This window comes from Microtus oregoni, unplaced genomic scaffold (genome assembly GCF_018167655.1).
Source record: "Microtus oregoni isolate MIOR12 unplaced genomic scaffold, Mior012 000088F_ref0000325, whole genome shotgun sequence".
Lineage (NCBI taxonomy): Eukaryota > Metazoa > Chordata > Mammalia > Rodentia > Cricetidae > Microtus > Microtus oregoni.
This window is the reverse complement of record NW_024544555.1, coordinates 2,730,226-2,749,829: the sequence shown is the minus strand read 5'-3', so window position 1 is coordinate 2,749,829 and position 19,604 is coordinate 2,730,226. Positions and strand designations below refer to the sequence as shown.

Sequence of the window (19,604 nt, the reverse complement as noted above, 5' to 3'; positions counted from 1 at the left end):
AAGAACTTGTCAGCTATAGGAGCTAGATGGTGAAAAATTTAGGGTCACATAAGTATACTATCGTATCATCTGCAAATAAAGATACTTTGACTTGTTCTCTTCCAATTTGTGTCCCCTTGATCTTCTTCAGTTATTATAGCTCTAGTTAAGACTTCAAATACTGTATGAATAGGTATGGAAGAGTGGACAGCTTTGTCTTGTTTCTGATTTCAGTGGAATTATTCTGTTTCTCTCCATTTAAGTTGGTGTTTGGCTATGGGTTTGTTGTAAACTGCCTTTATTGTGTCAAAGTATTTCCCTTGTATGCCTAATCTCTCCAAGACTTTTAGAATGAAGGGGTATTGAATTCTTTCAAAGGCCTTTTCTGCATCTAATGAGATGATCGTGTGGTTTTTGTCTTTCAGTTTGTTTATGTGGTAGGTTACATTTTCTGATTTTTATTTGGTGAACCACCCCTGCAAATCTGGGGTGAAGCTTGTTTGATCATGGTGGATAATCTTTTTGATGTGTTCTTGGATTCAGTTTGCAAGTACTTTATTGAAAATATTTGCATCCATGTTCATAAGGGAAATCAGTCTGTAATTCTCTTTCTTTGTTTAGTCTTTATATGGTTTTGGTATCAGGGTGACTGTGGCCTCATAAAATGAATTTGGCAATGTTCCTTATGTTTCTATTTTGTGCGATAATTTGCAGAGTTTGTTATTAATTCTTCTTTGAAAGTCTGGTAGAATTCTGCACTAAAGCCATCTGGCCCTGGGCCTTCTTTGGTTGGGAGACTTTTAATGACTGCTTCCATTTCAGTAGGGGTAATAGGTCTGTTTAAATTGTTTATCTGATCTTGATTTAATTTTGGTAGGTGGCATGTATCAAAAAAAAATATCCAACAGGCAGTGGTGGCCTACACTTTTAATTCCAGAACTTGGGAGGCAGAGGCAAGTGGAGTTCAAGGCCATCCTGGTCTACAAATTGAGTTCCGGGACAGCTAGGGCAGTTACACAAATAAACCCTGTCTTGAGAAATAAAAAAAAAAAAGAAAGAAAGAAAAAGGAAGGAAGGAAAGAAAGAAAGAAAGAAAGAAAGAAGAAAGAAAGAAAGGAAAAGAAAAATATCCATTTCTTTTAGATTTTCCAACTTGATGGAGTTCAGGTTTAAAGTATGTTCTTATAATTAATTTTCTGGATTTCCTCAGTGTCTGTTGTACACCCCCCTTTTCATTTCTAGTTTTGTTAATTTGGATATTCTCCCTGCTCTGTGGTTATTTGTTTCTATTTTATTGACTTCTTCCCTAAGTTGATTAATTCTTGCCATCTACTCCTTTTGGGTGAGGGTTCTTTTTTCTAGAACTTTCAGGTACTGTTACTATAAGATCGCTCCGATTTTTTTGTTTTTTGTTTGTTTGTTTTTATTTTTCAAGACAAGGTTTCTCTGTGTAACTGATCTGACTGTCCTGGAACTTGCTTTGTAGATCAGGCTGCTCTCAAACTCAGAGATTCGCCTACCTCTGCCTCCCAATTGCTGGGATTAAAGATGTATACCACCACTGCCTGGCACACTCCAATTTTTTTAATGTGGGTCCTTAGCACCATGAACTTGCCTCTGAGACTTGCCTTCATTGTGCCGCTTAAGTTTGGTATGTTGTGTTTTCATTTTCATTCAATTCTTAAAAGTTTTAATTTCTTTGTTAATTCTGTCTTGACCCATTTTTTCATTGACTGTAGTGAGATGTTCCATCATTCCATGAGCCCGTAAGCTTTCTGTTGTTTCTGTAGTTGTTGATATCCAGCTTTATTTAATCCATGGTAGGTAGGCAGGATGCAAGATGCTATTTCAACTTTATTTTTATCTGTTGAGACATGCTTTGTGTTCGAGTATGTGGTCAGTTTTAGAGAAAGTTCTATGTGGTGCTGGAAAGATGTATATTCTTTTGTGTTTGGGTAAAATGTTCGGTAAACATCTGTTAGGTCCATTTGGTTTATGGTATAAATTAGCTCTAGCATTTCTCTGTTTATTCTTTGCATGACCTGTATACTGGCAAAAGTGAGGTAGTGATGTCACCCACTGTCAGCGTGTGAGGGCTGAGTATAATTTAAGCTGTAATAATGTTTCTTTTATGACTTAGGTGCCACTGTTTGCTGCATAAATATAAAGAATTGCGGTGTCCTCTTGAATTTTTTCTTTGATGAGTATGTAGTGTCCTTCCCCCTCTCCTGTGAATAGTTTTGGCTTGAAGCCTATTTTGTCAGATATTAAATTGCTTACACCAGCTTGTTTCTTAGTTCCATTTGCTTTGAATATCATTCTCCATCCTTTTACCCTGAGACGATGTCTATCTAACTCAAGGTGATCTTTGATGTTAAAGTGTATTTCTTGGCTGCAGCAGAAGGATGAGTCCTGTTTTTACATGTATTCTTTTAGTCTTTTTATTGGGGAATTGATGTTATTGATGTTGAGTTATCAATGAGCAGTGTTCATTGATTACTGCTTATTTTTGTCGTGGTAGTGCCCCCCTTTTGGTTTGCTGATCTGGGATTATTTATTCTTTGTGATGTTGTGTGTGTGTGTGTGTGTGTGTGTGTGTGTGTGTGTTTAACCTTTTCAGGCTGAAGTTTTCCTTCTAACACCTTCTGGAGCGATGAATATGTAGATAGATACTGTTCTCAAGGTCCAAATCAGGAGCAGAAGGAGACGAAGCACGAGCAAGGAACTCAGGACCACGAGGGGTGCACCCACACACTAAGACAATGGGGATGTTCTATTGGGAACTCACCAAGGCCAGCTGGCCTAGGTCTGAAAAAGCATGGGATAAATCCGGACTAGCTGAACATAGCGGACAATGAGGAATACTGAGAATTCAAGAACAATTGCAGTGGGTTTTTGATCCTACTGCACGTACTGGCTTTGTGGGAGCCTAGGCAGTTTGGATGCTCACCTTACGAGACCTGGATAGAGGTGGGCAGTCCGTGGGCTTCCCACAGGTCAGGGAACCCTGATTGCTCTTTGAGCAGATGAGAGAGGGGGACTTGATCGGGGGAGTGGGAGGGAAATGGGAAGTGGTTGCGGGGATGAGGCAGAAATCCTTAATAAATAAATAAATTTAAATTTAAAAAAATTGGTTTTCTCATGGAATGTCCTTCTCCATCTATGGTGATTAAAAGTTCTGTTAGGTATAGTAATCCAGGTTTGCCCTTGTGGTCTCAAGTCTGTAGAATGTCATCTGTCCAGGTCCTTCTGGCTTTTAGAGTCTCCATCGAAAGGTCAGCTGTCATTCTAATAGGTCTGCCTTTATGTGTTACTTTTTCCCTTGCAAGTTTTCATGTTCTTTCTTTGTTCTATACACTTAGTGTCTTGATTATTATCTGCTGAGAGAATTTCTTTTCTGGTCCAGTCCATTTGGTTTCCTGTACCTTGATCTGCATCTCCTTTAGTTTGGGGACATTTTCTTCTATAGTTTTATTGAAAATCTCTCCTGTGACATTGACCTTGGTTTTTTTTCTCCTTCCTTTATTCCTTTTGTTCACATATTTGATCTTTTCACAGTGTCCCAGATTCCCTGGATGTTCTATGCCTGGAGTTTTCTAGCTTTAACATTTTCTTTGACCAAGGTATCGATTTCTTTTATCTTCAACGCCTGGGGTTCTCTCTTCCAGCACTTGTATTCTGTTGGTGAGGCTTGCCCCTAAGGTTCCTCTTTGAGTTCCTAGATTTTTTATTTCTAGATTGCCACAGTTTGGGTATCGGTTTCCTTTGATTTTATTTCCACTTTCAGGTCTTGAACTATTTTTATTCATTTCCTTCCACTGTTTGGGTTTTCATAGTTTTCTTTAAGGGATTTATTTATTTCCTCTTTAAGGACCTCTATCATATTCAATTTTATTTTGTGCTTCAGCTATGTTGGATTTCTCAGGGACTATTGCAGTAGGGTTGCAGGGTTCTCGTGGAGACTTTGCCCGGGGAGTAATGTTTTCACACTGGTATCCAGGCATCTGAGTTTGGAATGACTGTAATTCTAAGGTACTGGTTTCTGGTCCTGTCTTTGTTGGTTACCTTGTTTCTTTATTTATGTTGCCTTCTCTGGTTCTTAAGACAGTGTTCTTAGGCTATGTGTTGCCTGGTATAAAATGTTTCTGGGATCCTGCCAGGTGTAGTCACTGGGGGTTCCAGGTACAGTGATTTTCTAGGTATTAGGAGCTCTGTTGCTAATGAATTATTTGACTGTTAAAGAAAAAAAAAAGAGCTGACCCTTAGCAATAGGAATAGGCTAGAAGGGTGTCCACAGGAAGGAGAAAGCAAGGTGTTTCACCAGTATCTGCTTTACTGCCTTTTAATGAAGGCAGAAAGTGAGACCAGACCACAGCAGGTGTTCTGCTACAGAGCTGGGGCTGAGACAGGAATGGGGGGGGGGGGGTTGCATTTGGAGGAGAAGAGAAAGGAGGGAAGATCTGCAGTTAGCCTAACTGTTTCCCTGGGAGGTGTGGCCCATGGCTTCCCAGGGAATCCTGGAGTTGTGTGACCTGGGACCAAAGGGTGAGTTGGGGAAAGAGATCTGCTTGATCTTCTGGAGATCAGAGAGGAAGGGAAGGCTGCAGCAGATGATTTGCTACAGAGCTGGGGATGAGACTGGGGCGGGGTTTGGAAGAGAGGAGGGTGAGGTGAAGATCTGCAGTTAGCCTATCTGCTTTTCTGCCCGGTTAATTTTTGTATGAAGGCATAATATTAGAATAGCAATACCTGCTTGCTTGCTTCCTGGCTCCATTTATTTGGAATACTTTTCTCTCTCCTATGTTATGCCATGGGGAGCTCTTTTTCTGTTGCTGTTCTGTGTGTTTCCTGTATCTATATGGGTGTGTCTTTCCTCAGGGGAGATTTTCTTCTATAAGCTTTAAGATCTAGTCTGTGCCGACAATGTGAGATTCTTCTCCCTCATCTATGCCTATAGTTCAAAGATTTGGTCTTTTCATAGTGTCCCACAGTTCCTGTATAGTCCTTTTCTGTGTGAATTCTAATCTTTCATGTTCTTTGTTTGTGTGATCTAATTCCTCTACTTAATATTTGAGACCTGATACTTTTTTCTTCTATCTAAAAGGCTTTCCCCTGAGTTTTCTAATTGAGAGCCTGAATATTTTTTCACCTCTACCTTCATTTTAGCTTGAGTTATCAGTGTTTTTCTTTCATTAAGGGATTCAGTTTTCAAATCAAGGGCTTTCTCTGTCTCCTCAGAAGGACTTCAGCAGCCCCTCCTGCCCAGACAGCTTATACTCAGCTGAGAGGTCAGGAACCTTCTTTGACTTAGTTTTCTGCTCCACCCTGCAGGGTTGCTCTGTGTCCTATCAAAAGATCCCAGATCCCACTAGATTTTAGCAGCTGCCCTTGCCCTAGTCTGAGCCACCATCAGTGAAGGAAACGCCAAACTTTTGCCCTTGGCCTTCCGCTCTTAGCCTTTACTAGAACACGAAGACTTGGCAGCCCTCCCTGTGATGTCTCTTGCCCTTGGCCATGCGTGCTTACCCTTCATTGGAACATGCAGACTTGGTGGCCCTTCCTGTGATGTCCTTCTTCCCCTTGCTCACAATCTGCTTACTCTCCATTGGTCTGTCACACTCTTTCCCGGACTTGTACCTGTGGCCCTTCATGCATGCTCTTCCCTAAGGTCAGAAAGCCTTACCTCCAGATGTCATTCAGACTCATTCACTCTCCGCAGAGGCCGTGTGTTACCTCATCACATGTAACCTTGTGCCCTCATCCTATAAAAAATAATGTCCCTCATCTCTCAGTGCCCTTCTCCACTCTTCCATGTTCTGTGATTTTAGCGCTGCCCAAAACTTCTCATGGATCTATTCCATTCTATGGTCTCTTTCCCCAGTGCTCTGCCTCGAGCCCAGAGCAGACTTGTAATGAGCAGCCGTGTATCAAAAGCCTAAATGAATACTAGTTCTAACACCTAGTATTGACCTTGATCCAATCCCCAGAGCCCACATCTGGGATTGATGTGGAAAGAGAAACCCAATTCCACAAAGCTGTCCTCTGCCTGCCACAGGTACACATGCCTCCATACACACATCATGCAGGCATACGCCAACAATAATAAAACAAAACATAATACTACCACTTACGGGTTCCTGCATTATGCCACTCTCTACACAAGCAACCTTCTTCAGTCCACACTGGCATGAGAGAAGCTCACTGATGCAGGCTTTCCTCCTAGAGACAGGGCCCTGAGCTTGCATTCAGTGCAGAGCCAACTGCTGCAATGCCAGAGGGCACACGGGGGGGGGGGGGGGGTTAAACAGCTCATGTCATCGCGTCAATGTTCACAGGACTCCGCCCCTGTTATGCTGATGCCATGTTCTTGATGTTTTCTCTCAGGTTCATGACTACCTCCGCAGCAAGTTGTGCTCCCTCTATGAAAATGACTGCATTTTTGATAAATTTGAGTGTGTATGGAATGGGTCCGACAGGTAAGAAACATTTGTGTTTGGGCTGAGAGTCTTTCCTTGAGGAGCCTTTGGATGATTTGCCCTAAATGGGGTGCATCCAAAAGGAGTTCAGTGCGGACCCCAAGACCTGGCCAGGGTACATTATGCAGGCCACGAACCGGAGTCTGTGGCCAAGCCTGTAAAAAGAAGGATGCAGTGAGGCCCCAAGTTTGTTTCAGACCTGGTGCAGATGACAGTTCAGTGTCAACAAGAAAATGGTGTCTTTGACATACAAGGCACCCGAAAGCTAGGGCCAGATGCCTACTCAAGACCACTGGTAAAACACCAGGAAATCCTCCCCTGCATAACTCTGGTTACTAGACCTATCCCCTGGAAGCTGCTAGAGCAGACCTGACTGAAGTCTGTAGTGCTTCATTAACAGAATCCAAGCCAATCTCATTTATCACATTCCTTCAGAGTGATTTATTAGTGTTTTAAGGCCCTTGATTTCTACAATACTTCATATCACCTCCCAATAGTTCATTTTCAGTCTGACAAATACAGATGATTCTCTGACTAGCTATAAACTAGATGCAGGCTGTTGGGGCTCACTTAGCTCCTTGATGAAGGTGGCATAGTGTTCAATAGCATGGGACTTTTGCACAGCAGGCCTTTTTGAGATTCCAGCTTCAAGTCAGTGCCATGGTCTCTGACTATCTTGCCCTCTTCCCAAACCGCCACTGAATCTTCTTCTGTAGAATTCAACTGAACGAGATGTAGTAAACATGTAGCGAAGGACCCGGGTTGCAACTATCTAGTTTATTACAAGATAAGAGAGCAAAGCAGCTGAACCATATGAACCAGAGTCCCCAGGGAAAGAAGCCAGCCTATTCCTTAACCGCTTAGTCTTTGTTAGTTGATACAATTTACACAACTGTTGTTATTCCATTTCTCCCCTCATTAACATAGATTCATAACCACAACGACTAGGTGTCTATGCACAAGACATTTTTACACACATCTCTTACCCTAGCCACAATCCAGCAAGGTTGTTTCCATCATCTCTGTTTCCCAGTTGAGGAAGCAAAGAGACGGGAAATTGGACAATTGGTGCAATGGCTCAACCTTGAACATTAGCAAGCCATAATTACGACTTCGAGTCCTGAGATCAGTTCTTCCATATCAAAACTGGGAATTTTGTTCAGGGTTCAGATAAAGTTAAGATATTTGAGGGTAAAACATATTCCTTCTGACTTACCTAAAAGTAAGTTAGATCTTGATAGAGAAGTGAACATCAGTGTCCCAGAAGCTGCAGAATCAGGTGGCTAGGTACTTACACCCAGTGGCCTTGCACACGTGCATTCTGTGTTTGTCACACTCGTTGTCAGTGTGCACACCTTCATCTCCCCTGAAACTGCCTTGCATGAGTTACTGAAAGCTGTGATTGTGGTGGTAGAGCCCCTTGTATCCATGTCCCCATGACAGTTCACTGGGTCACCCGGACAGATAGATACCCCTTTATCCATAGCCAGTGAAACAAAACTCAACCTTTGATTAATCTACAGTTGACGAAGTTCCCAAAGCAAGCCAGCCTTACCAGTTTTTTTTTCCCTCCACCAAAACACAGATGACATCAGGCATTCCTTCCCAAACACAATCTGTCAGCCTCTTTGGGGTGCCACCATGAGATGGTACACACGGGGTACAGGCAGCACTATACCTCCCCACTGCCTGCCACCTATATTTGAAATGCCAGATTTAAAGATTCAGTACCCTGTTGCTGGAAGGTCTTCGGCCTTCACTACTCTCCCACTCAATCACAGACATCCCCGAGGACAGAGAGATTGCAAAAACAATGCTTTCCTCCAAATTTAGATTTAGGGTAGTCAAATCTGTTTATAGTCTCTCCGGGTAAGATCATGGCATCCATTTTCTGGCCACATTTTCTGAAACGTCAGATTATAGAGCTGGCTCCTAAAAGGAGAGAGGCCTCCCTGTGGTGGTCACTGCTTCAGTACTGACAAGCTAAGTTCCCTGAGCTCAGACAGCCCAGAAATTCCAGGACAACAATTGTGTGTCAAACCTGGAAAATAGTTTGTTGGTTCCATGTGTTCCTGCTTACACCTCCACATTGTGGCCCCTGTCTTGGGGTTTCTGGTGCTGTAAAGAGACACCACGGCCACAGCAACTCTTATAAAGGGAAACATTTATCTGAAGTGGTGGCTTACGGTTTCAGAGGTTCAGTTCATTATCATCATGGCTGAGAGGCAAACATGGTGCTGGAGAATTCTACATCTTGATCCAAAGGCACCAGGAAGTAAACGAGACACTGGACTACCGGAATCTTGAGCATATATGAGACTTCAAAGCTCACCTCCATAGTGACACACTTCCTCCAGCAAGAGCACCCCTACTCCAACAAGGTCACACCTCCTAATGGTGCCATCCTTTGGGGGCCATTTTCTTTCAAACCACCACACCTCACACTAATGGAAAGTCAATAACTCTAGAATCATAACAACTGGACCATATTAGTGACCCAAGAACAAAAAGTCTCTATGGAATAAAAATAAGTAATACTGATGGTTATCTCAACCTAAGCCCAGTCAAAGAGCTTGGCACTTTTAATGACTCAAAAAGACGTTAGTGCTCCCAGTTTAGCCCTCTGGCCCCTGTGAGTTGAGATGTCCATGCTAAGCCTCCTTGGCTCCTGAAAGATGCTTTGGGGATGTCTTGCCACCCTTCTCTGTCATACTCAGTCTCCCCTCTCCCCTGCAGTGTCATCATGACCGGCTCCTACAACAACTTCTTCAGGATGTTCGACCGCAACACCAAGCGTGATGTGACGCTTGAGGCCTCGAGGGAAAACAGCAAGCCCCGGGCTATCCTCAAACCCCGAAAAGTGTGCGTCGGGGGCAAGCGAAGAAAAGACGAGATCAGTGTGGACAGTCTGGACTTTAGCAAAAAGATCCTGCATACAGCTTGGCATCCTTCAGAAAACATTATAGCAGTGGCGGCTACAAATAACTTATATATATTCCAGGACAAGGTTAACTAGGAGGACAAGCTATTACTTAGTCTCACATACTGAATACTAGTCAAACGAGTTTTTAAATGTTTCTTTGGGTCTTCATTTGATGCATTGCATTTTATTTCCCTATGCATAAAACAATTGGAATAGGATTAAAAAGGAGTTCAATGTTCCCAGCTCCCCAATTCTAAGAAACTTTTGTCCAACTCGGTAAGCTCGGGCCACTTCTCTTTAGAACCGAGAGCTGCCAACTGGCACTAATTCTCCCATAGTCGACTTGAATTTCTGATGCATTCATCATTGCCCAGTTTTCTCTGGTGGGTTCCGTGTTTTGTTTCTAGGTGTCTGCTGCGATAAAAATGAGATTGTCTGTAGTATTTAAGGCGAAGAAATAAGGTTTTTTTTTTAATTAAAAGCAATTCCATTTGTTTGAAAAAAATCAACAAAAAATAAACACTGTTTACTCTTAGAGAGTTTCTCTTTGTGAAAAATCAGGCCTAGCCAGTATATATCTCCCATGCCTTCCCACCCATTTCCTTTTAAACAGTCCCATTGAAGCCAGAGACTTATTTCATGAGGCTGAGAAAGCGGTACCGAATGGGAAGGGAAAAGACATCATGACACTGCTTTCTCTTTTGGTAAATGCCATAGAAACAGCCTGGGAATGTAATGGCCAAAGCACCACAAACACTTTAGGGAACTCAGAGAAAATCCTTTCTCCACGGGGCTTCCCAGAGTTTGCTTGGCAAGGCCAGCTGAGACCAAAACCCTTCCATTGCTTGTTACTCTTGCTTTTATTTTTGTTTCCTTTTAAATGGCTCCATCTAATCCCTGCCTCCGTGGTCCTTGGCTCTTTCCCTTCAACCTCTGCCAGAGGATTTGCCCATTGACTTCACAAGGCTGTGCCCCAGTTGCTTGGTATCAGGAGGTCTCAATGAAGCAGTGAGGCATAACAGCAGCAGCCCTCCAAGAAAGGCTGGCCTGTTCTTGTGGGTTTATTCCTCCTGAGCAACCCCTCCTCTTCTCCAGAAACAGGCATCCATCAGTCCTCACTGGGTCTAAAACAAAGGCCATAAAGATGCTGGTTTGTAAACCTAAGCACACATCTCTGAGCTCACTTCAAACTCGCCAAACTGGAAAAATAGACTTAAGAGCTCCCTCCCTCTTTACAAACAACAAGGAGATGGGGGGCTGTGGGGGGAGAGGGAATGGGCTCTGGACACAAACCATCATTGCTGCCTTGGCCTCGTGTTCAAGTCACATTTCCTTACACTTAGCTTCCTCCAAGAACTGTCATGAAACATCAATTCTGACCAATAGTATTTCTTTTCATCATTAATCACAGCGGCCGGTTTATCCTTCTCTTGAGATAACGCAATGCACCACTTCTGAAAAGCCATTTCCATAAGCAAGTTCAAAAGTAAAGCATTTATACACTCAGAGAGGAAGTGTAGAAGGTGCTTCGCTATGTCCAAAAAGTGGGACCTAGGCTTCTACTTGTTGCTCTATTTTAACACATCTGCCCCCATTTTCATCTGATAGACAGGAAATAACTTGAGGTGGGAGATTTTCACTACAAAAATTCTCCTTCCGTTTCTAGATTTGTTAGAACTCCCAATATTTTAATGCGCTTTGGAGGATGAAAAAAAAAATAGAAGCATCATGCTGACTCAATTTCTAATCTGTTGTCTGTATGCTAACGACTTTGTGGAGTGGAAATCACTATCTACTTAAGTCATAACGATTTTGTAAGATCCATCCCAATTTCAGGAGCCTTAAAACACAAGCCTTTGCCTCTCCACGCAGCGGGCACATTAGGGTGATGATGTGACTTTCCTAATGTTTCTCAAGTTCTCTGCAATGCCAGCTGCACCTTGGGCATCTTTCAGGGCCACCAACCAAGAAAGTTCCAAGGAAAGTGGCTCTGCGAGACTTTCCTTGATGAGAAATTCCTCCAGCTCCTAAAGAACATTAATAGGTAGGAAGGACAAGTCACAGATGTTTGCCATCTTCTTGTCCTGCTCCCAACTCTTGGGGATCCCCCTCCTCTGACTATGCCAGGTGGGGTGTGTATACAAATCATTTATAGCAAATTGAACACTAGCCTTCCTTTTACTCTTGTTCATTACACATTTCTTAGTCACCTTTCTTCAGAAGCATGCTATCCTCCTCCCAAGGACAAACATCCCTAAAATGTTGGTCTGCTGGGCTAGTGTTTCTTTCAAACAGAAGCTGCATTAACTGTTCGTATGTGAAACATGTATGCACACACCTCCTGAGTCACTTTGTGAGCCACCAAAGGTGGGCTTACTAAGTCCAAATAGCTGGCATGGTGGTTCTCCACTGATGGGTCGGGACCCCTTTGGGAGTCGAACAATGACCCTTTCACTTAGGGGTCACTAAGTCCATCAGAGAACACAGATATTTCCATTATGGTTCGTAATAGTAGCAAAGTTACAGTTATGGAGTAGCAATGAAAATCATTTTATTGTTGGGGACCACCACACCAGAAGGGACTGTATTAAGTGGTTGCACTATAGGAAGGTTGAGAACCACCGAACAAGCATGGCATCAATACCCTCAGAGGCATTAGCATATCTCGATGGTTTGCACATAATAGAGACATCATTGCTCCCCAAAACATATACATGAACAGTTCGGTTCTGATCATCATTAAGAAGCTCACAGGCTCACTACAACTACAAGCCCCCACACTGTCTAACAAACTCCATACAGAGCGCAGCCTGTGATCTGGAGGTCGGTTAGAGACGTGCGAATGAGTTAGAGCACAAGGCCACCAGACTCTGCCTTGCACTTGAAAGGGAGCCTCAGACAAACCTCCAAAAAGACAAACACAGGAAAGGATGTCACTAGAGCAAGCCCTCAGGTGGTACTAACCACCATCTGTCACCACTTGTTGGCCCTTTGCCAGATACTGAGCAGTGACTCCTTTTCGTCTCCTTGAGCCCCAGGTAAGCTTTACTTAGCCAACCCAGATAACCTGAAAACCAGCCTGCTTTACTTTGAACAAGTTTGTTTGGCTCCAAGGACCCTGCACTACGTGAGGTAAGAGCCATCAGATTACGGCTGGAGGGCATCAGTTCGATTAAATAAAATGGAAGGCACGCCTTCCTGTGCTTAAGACAGCCATGATTTCTTGTCCAAAGGAGGAAGAAAAGTCACAATAAATAAGAGTGATGTAAGCCGGCAACAAGGGGCAGTGTGCCGGATAGGCAGGCAGGCAGTGGGATTTGATTGTTTCTTAACCGCTTCGGGCCGGGCTCCTGCCCTTCCTCTTCTGCTGCTTAAAGCACAGCAGACCAGCCACACCAGCCATGCCTCCTGAGGATTATGAGAGTGTTTTGCATGCACACTTTGTCGCCTCCTCCCTCCACACTCAAAGCCATCGAATCCCACTTTGCAAATGGAGAATGACAGATTGTCCTTCTAGCCAAGGAGATCACCAGTGAGAGATGGATCTTGGACTCCAACTCGGTGTGTCTGACTGAAACCGAGCTGTTGAAATCCTGGCTCAACTACAGACAAAGCTAACGTTAACCAGCACTTCTCACGGGCCAGGCTTGGCTCTACAAATTACACGTGCATTGCCGGTGGTGGTGGCGCACGCCTTTAAACCCAGCACTCGGGAGGCAGAGGCAGGCGGATCTCTGTGAGTTTGAGGCCAGCCTGGTCTACAAGAGCTAGTTTCAGGACAGATAGGACTGTTGCACAGAAAAATCCTGTCTCAAAAAAAAAAAAAAGGAAGGAAGGAAGGAAGGAAGGAAGGAAGGAAGGAAGGAAAGAGAGAGAGAGAGAAATGGTATTTCTATGGCTAAATGTATCTGGACAGATTTGTTTACACCAGTATCATTATAACCATGATCAATGTGTTACACTAGGACTTGAGAACGACCACAGGGGGAAAAAAAAGAATGACCACAGTGGCACCTGGCAAGAAGAATCTGTCAACTCCTATAACCCTATGGGTGATGGGTAATGTGAGTTACCTTTGACCCATATACTGTTGTGTAGCGAGTGACTGAACTGTTACGGTAGAGGAAGCAAACGACAACGTTTACACAATTCACAAAAGACAAAACCAGGATGCTTGGTCTATGTTCTTATCCACATCCTGCACAATATAGAAAGAGAAAGTATTGATTGGAAAGTCAGTTTTAACCATGAGCCTAAGTTCACCAACATCAGAGGTAGCCTGACAGCTTATGAGTGGAAATCAGGAACTAGCTCTCAGGCAAAAGGATGGAGGTACTGAGACAGGCAAGACCCTGCCTCTGCTGGAGGTAACAAGCATGTAGGAGTTCTGAACACATCATCCGTGCATTTGTATCAGGCAAGGCAGGGTGAAGTACGCACAGGAACTACAGAGGGACTGGATTATTAAAGTGATAAGATAAAGCTTACTCAGAATCTTTGACACCTAAGCAGCATTTTGAGGCATGCCATCCAGCACCCAAACACAGTACAGTGCTTCAAATAGATGGAACCCCACAGAGAAGCTGAAGCGAGAGTGGGTGTGGTGTGGCATGGGAGCAAGATGCCAAGCTAACACTCTCCTTGTGCTACTAGAAGTGCATTTTCAGCTCCCCAGAGCTAACCCAACCCTCCTGGCTCTCGCTCACCCAGTAACAATGTTATTACTGCTACTTGGGTTTGAATCTAGAGCCTCACACAGGCCACCCAAGCACTCCACCACTAAACTACCACGCCCCTAGTCCCAGTTACAAATATTCCTCAAGCTCCACATCCAAGTATTTAAACATAATAAATGGGGCAAAAAAGAAAAGCTATATTTACCGAGCAGTCACCATGTGACTATGAAAATCACTGCAATCCCTCATGGGTAGAAACGCATTGCCGTGGTAGACTCAAAGGCTTGCGTGACAGCCCAGAGACTAATCCAGGTCAGTCCTCCTCCAGATCCTGCATCTCTTCCTCCACAGTGATGGGTGATGTGTAGAGACCTTGACTTGTCCGTTCTCACCAATGAGGAGACACAGAAACGGACCACACTGTGGGCAAATACCGGTGCATGACCAGGAATAAGTACAAAGTCCATACACTCTGTGGGGTTTCCAACCTCCAGCTCTGACCCCAATGTTGATTATCCCCACCGCACCCCAGTTCAGATCTGTCACACTAGATAAACTGCTAGGGCAGACCCAGCGGGGCCTATCATGTCTGCCTTCTCCTGACTTAAGAGACTGAAGACAGTGATTGCTGTGGGGCCAGAATAGCCACTGCTAGCCCTTCACCTTGTCACCAGCCCCTCTAAGTCGCCCCTGGGATTCTTGGGTAGGCAGAGTCCCCCATGGCCACCCTAGCTATTGTTTTCACTCTAGGCAGGTGCATTTCTCCCAAAATGAACCTTAAGAGGAAAACCCAGAGGCCTCTGGGACCAGCCATCAGTGTGGCGTTTTCTTGCCTTCGTTGGGTCATGATTTGCCCTTCCCGCCAGAATGCTGTGGGACTCAATTTGTGGGTGTCAAGAATCTCAGACACTGGAGCTGAAAGATGTCTACTTCAATGGCCAAAGAAAAAATGACATTTTGGAACTCTGAGCAGTCACTCATTCACTAAGTCTTTAATAGCTGATCAAACAATGCCTGACAAACACGTGCCAAGCTCATCTGTAAGGCAGTAGGGCTGGTCCCTTGTCTACATACAACCCGTAGCACACGGGAAGGGACAGCCTCGCAGGCAACAGTGGCAGCTCAGGGTCTTGGCTCAGCACCTCAGGGGGCAAGCCCACCAGCCTCTCTGCCTGCCTGCCTCCTTAGATGCAACCAGATCTCTACTACTGAAAAGCCGAACGACCGTGACAAATGACGTCATTGCGCCCCAGTGCCCTTACTAATAATAAACCGTGCTCTGTAAATTCAGTGTGAAAACTGAAAGATCTGGTACCCTCCAAACTCGCAGAAGGGTGCCTGGCCCAAAGAGGCACTGTGTGAATGTGTATGCGTACGTCTCCATTAGAACTACAAAGAACCACACCTGCCCTGCTGGGCAGAGCAGGTACGGAGGGCGCACAGGACCACCTCAGTCAAAGAGAGGAACTGCACAGGAGGCAATTCCTCAGGTGAAACCTAAAAGACAAACGGGAGTGAGTCGTCCAGGGGAAGAGAAAATAATATTTCAGGCCTCAGGGTAGAACGTGCAGGCAAAACAACATGTGGGTATTTAAGGAATTTACCATGCTGCGGGGCAGCTGACTAGAAGAGGCAAGGGACAGACAATCCTGAGGGGTGAGGGACACAATGAGAAAATAATGCTTGGCTCATTTGGGGTCACCCGTGGGGCCTGTCTGAAACTAGTCCAGGAGCAGCTAACCTGAGGAATTCCAGCTTCCAACCTAACTTAGCAAGTAGTTATTATCCAGTCCCCAGTGGATACACTAATGGCCTCAGCTGGACTGTCACCTCCTCGGAAAGGCCTTTCCCTGACTCTCTAAGTTCCATACGTAGGAGACATTGCTTAGTCCACTCTTGATCCTCAGAGCAACGTTCGTCACATCCTAGATGCTCAATAATGTTTGTTGAGTGAATCGGCACACCCAGAAGTCAGTGCGAGCTCTCGCCCTTAGGAAGATCACAAGACCAACAGTGGCCGCTGAGTGAGGGGAACTCAACATCTGGAGATCCAAACAGCACCAAAGGATTGCTTGGAGGACTCAGGGGATTAAAAAGGAAATCTGAGAGCCAGTGAGCCAAGATGCATTAAGAGCAAGCAAGCAAGCTCAGAGTCATGTTGGTTAACAGAACACATGTGCCCGGGCCTGATGCATTACCCTCCCTGCAGCTGTTAGTCTTCTGGGACCCCGCAAAGCATGCAGAAAGGTTGACAGCCTACAATCAATACCGTGTTCACTGACGCAGGAAGCAGTATTATCGCATCCGAGTTATTGCTCCCCCCACACACACATCCTGGCTGCAGCACTAAATATTCCCCATAATGAGGCTATGGGGGTGACAAGAGTGATTATTCTCAAAAAAAGGGGAGACAAACCTTGCCTGGGACATTCTTAAGGAAAAGCAGGCCAGTTCCCTAAGGAAATCTCTTGGGGTTGAGCAGCCGCTTGGCGGGGCAAGGCGGGCAGGGGAGACGACTGGAAAGCTCATTTGCCTAAGTGTCCATGGTGCAGAGGGGACTTTCTGAGTGCAATGAAAGGAATGGAAGGTTGTAAATTAGAGAGGAGGTCGGTGATAGATTGATAAGGATGGCGAAGGGTGAATGCTGGATTTTGTTCTATATATTCAAGTCACACCAATAAAAAATTGAAAAATTGAAAAAAAAAAACCTGAATTTCCCCCAGTATAGCTTTCTTACCTCTGGTTTTCTGGTTATGGCACAACCAGAAGTCGTATTTCCTCTAAGCCATTGGTTTCCAACCCCAAACACAAGATGCTTGTGAATAATCAGAAAGCAACAAATAAGTACGACTGCATGTTAAACACAACCCATTTCTCAATGAAGCAAAATGGATTCTATAGCATACAACACAAATCTGATAGTAAACACACTGACGGGCTAGAGCACAGCTCAGTGGCCTACTGCTTGCCCAGCATGTGCAAAGTACTGGGTTCATTCCCAATATCACACACGTGCACACACACACACACACACGCATGCATGCACACACGCACACATGTAAACACACATGCACACGCACACACAAGACAATAATACAAAAGTGGTATGATGATTAATCTAAGGACGTGGCTCAGGGATAAAGCAGTTGCCTCACATGCACAAAGCCCCAGGTTAGCATCCCCAGGATGTGAACAAACACACCATGCAGTGGTGTAAACACCTCTCTCGGATTCTCACAGGAGGGGGGCAGGGGCGGGAGACTGGAGCTGTGTCCTCTTGTCAGTGGAACACTTAATGAATGTCAGCTCCACTTTCCGTCCCCTCATGTCCTGCCTCTTGAAATGAGAGGCAGAAGCTTTCATTCATTCATTTGTGATGGTTGTTGGTGACAGATGCTAAGATGAACACATCCATTGGTTATTAGACAAATGTCACCATAGCTGTTTGTCCGTCACAGAGGAAGAAACTTTCAAAGCAACCTGAGTTTCCTCAGGTACAGAAAGTGTGTCCCATCGCAGGGGTGGAACTTGGCTCTGAGCAGCTCTTGCCTCCGGCCAGCACAGAGATGGTTAACCCACTCCATCACTCTCGTGTGTCCCAGGAGAGACTCTGGGGACCATCCAGCATGAACAGTGATTACAGCTTCCCCTCATTCTCCAGCATGAAACAAATTCTTCTTGCCATGACACTACACACATGTATGCACACACGCTACATGCCCAAATGGGCTCAACACCACATTAGCAGACCCTTGGAGGATCCTGTCTGAATTCATCTTCCCTGTAGCTGTGGAGGATGCTTCCCGATAGCTTAGGGACAGAGCCTGAAAACAGAGGCTGTAAAGCTTTTATTATCTTTTACATCGGGACTGAGGCTCCATTTACAAATTAAATCTCCACTGGGTTGGTTCATAGTAAGATTATATGACTCTACATAAGACTGTTATGACTGTCTTTTTATGTGCTCGCTACGACATAACCGCCTGGGCGAGGAGCGATAATTGCAGATTACTGCTTTTGGAGACGTTTCAACTCAGACATTTTCATGACCAAAAACATAGTGCCGATTTCTCACAGCTACAAAGAGACTTCTTCCAAGGTGGGGCTAGAAACCACGTCTTATGAACTCTGAAGGTCCAGTTTATTGCATCATATGGATGTCATTTTTCACTCTCCCATCTTCCCAAAATAATGAATCTACTCAAACCCAGGCTGACGTGCTTGATGTTAGTTAGCACAGGTGGGCACACTGAATTTATTTACCACACTAAGTATCATTAACAACAAGCTTTAATACTGTGAACTGTTTTGTCTTCTTAAAAATTTCTTCTCCAGGTGCCCGAACTGGCCTTCCCCTGTAATCAGATTGATGACTATCTTAATTGTCATCATAGAACCTTCATCTAGCCTCTGATGGAAGCAGTTGCAGAGATCCACAGCTAAGCCCTGGGCCAAACTCCTAGAGTCCAGTTGAAGAGAGGGAGGAGCAATAATATGAGCAAAGGGGTCAAAACCATGATGGGGAAACCCACAAAAACAACTGACTTGAGCTAATGGGAGCTCACTGACTCCAGACTAACAACTGGGGAACCTGCATAGGACCAAACTGGGCCCTCTGAATGTGGGTGACAGTTGCGTGACTTGGGCAGTCTGTAGGTCCCCTGGCAGTGGAACCAGGATTTATCCTAGTGCATGAACTGACTTTTTGGAGCCCATTCCCTGTGGAGGGACACCTTGCTCGGCCTAGATACGGGTGGGAGGGCTTGGTCCTGCCTCATAGTGATGTGCCAGTGAGGAGGGTAAAGGGAAGTGGGGGGAAAGGGGGAGGAACTGGAGGAAGGGAAGGAGTGGGAACTGGGATTGGTATGTAAAATGAAAAAAGATTATTTTTTAAAAATTTAAGTTAAATAATAATTTCCTCTCCAATTACTTTATAGCTCCAATGCCTCGGTGTGAACTACAGAGATCACAAGGCCCTGGCCTCAGAGAATCTAGACAAATAGAAGGTGTCATCCCAAATAGGCCCGTTAAAAGCTGCATGGTAAACACAGAGATACAGAGGTTGCTGTGGGTTTGCTGTGTGAGGACATCCACTCTTCTGAAGGAGGGGAAAGTGGGTTAAGTCCAAAAGAACGGCAAAGGCCACCTAGGTATGAAAGCATGAGAACCGCGAGCTGTCTGGCTGAGCTGGAAGGGGAGCGTCTCTGCAAAGCTGGGCTCCCATGCTGCTGAGAGAGGAAGAGCGGTCTGCAGAGAACTGTCCAGACTTTAGACTCACAGTAGGCTACGGAACGCCCCCAAAGATCGGAAAGGAGTATTGACCTAGTTGGTATTGCGTTTTTGAGGTTCTCTCCAGCAACTGTTTAAATGGAAGATTTGAAGGGAACAAGGCTGAAGGTAAGGAGAGTACTTAGGAAAATGTTGAAGTGGCTGTTCAGCGACACTATTCCCGGGGAGACATGAGCAAACATATAGTCACCCCAGATAAGGGAACTGATGACAGACAAAGGACAAAGGCCCCCAAAGTCCAACATGGTGAACCTATGAGTT

The 19,604-nt window shown here is 44.8% G+C and overlaps 1 protein-coding gene across 4 annotated transcripts in view; it reads left to right on the top strand.

Moving 5' to 3' along the window:
* Window positions 1-9,913, top strand: part of LOC121442259 (serine/threonine-protein phosphatase 2A 55 kDa regulatory subunit B beta isoform) — a 409,241-nt gene extending 399,328 nt beyond the window's left edge. For all 4 annotated transcript variants that reach the window (XM_041643737.1, XM_041643738.1, XM_041643739.1 and 1 more), the window contains 2 exons: window positions 6,364-6,455; window positions 9,192-9,913. In XM_041643737.1, coding sequence (XP_041499671.1) covers window positions 6,364-6,455; window positions 9,192-9,471 — 372 coding nt within the window. In that variant the 3' untranslated portion in view covers window positions 9,472-9,913. The remainder of the gene's footprint in view (window positions 1-6,363; window positions 6,456-9,191) is intronic.
* The last annotated feature ends 9,691 nt before the right edge of the window (window positions 9,914-19,604 follow it).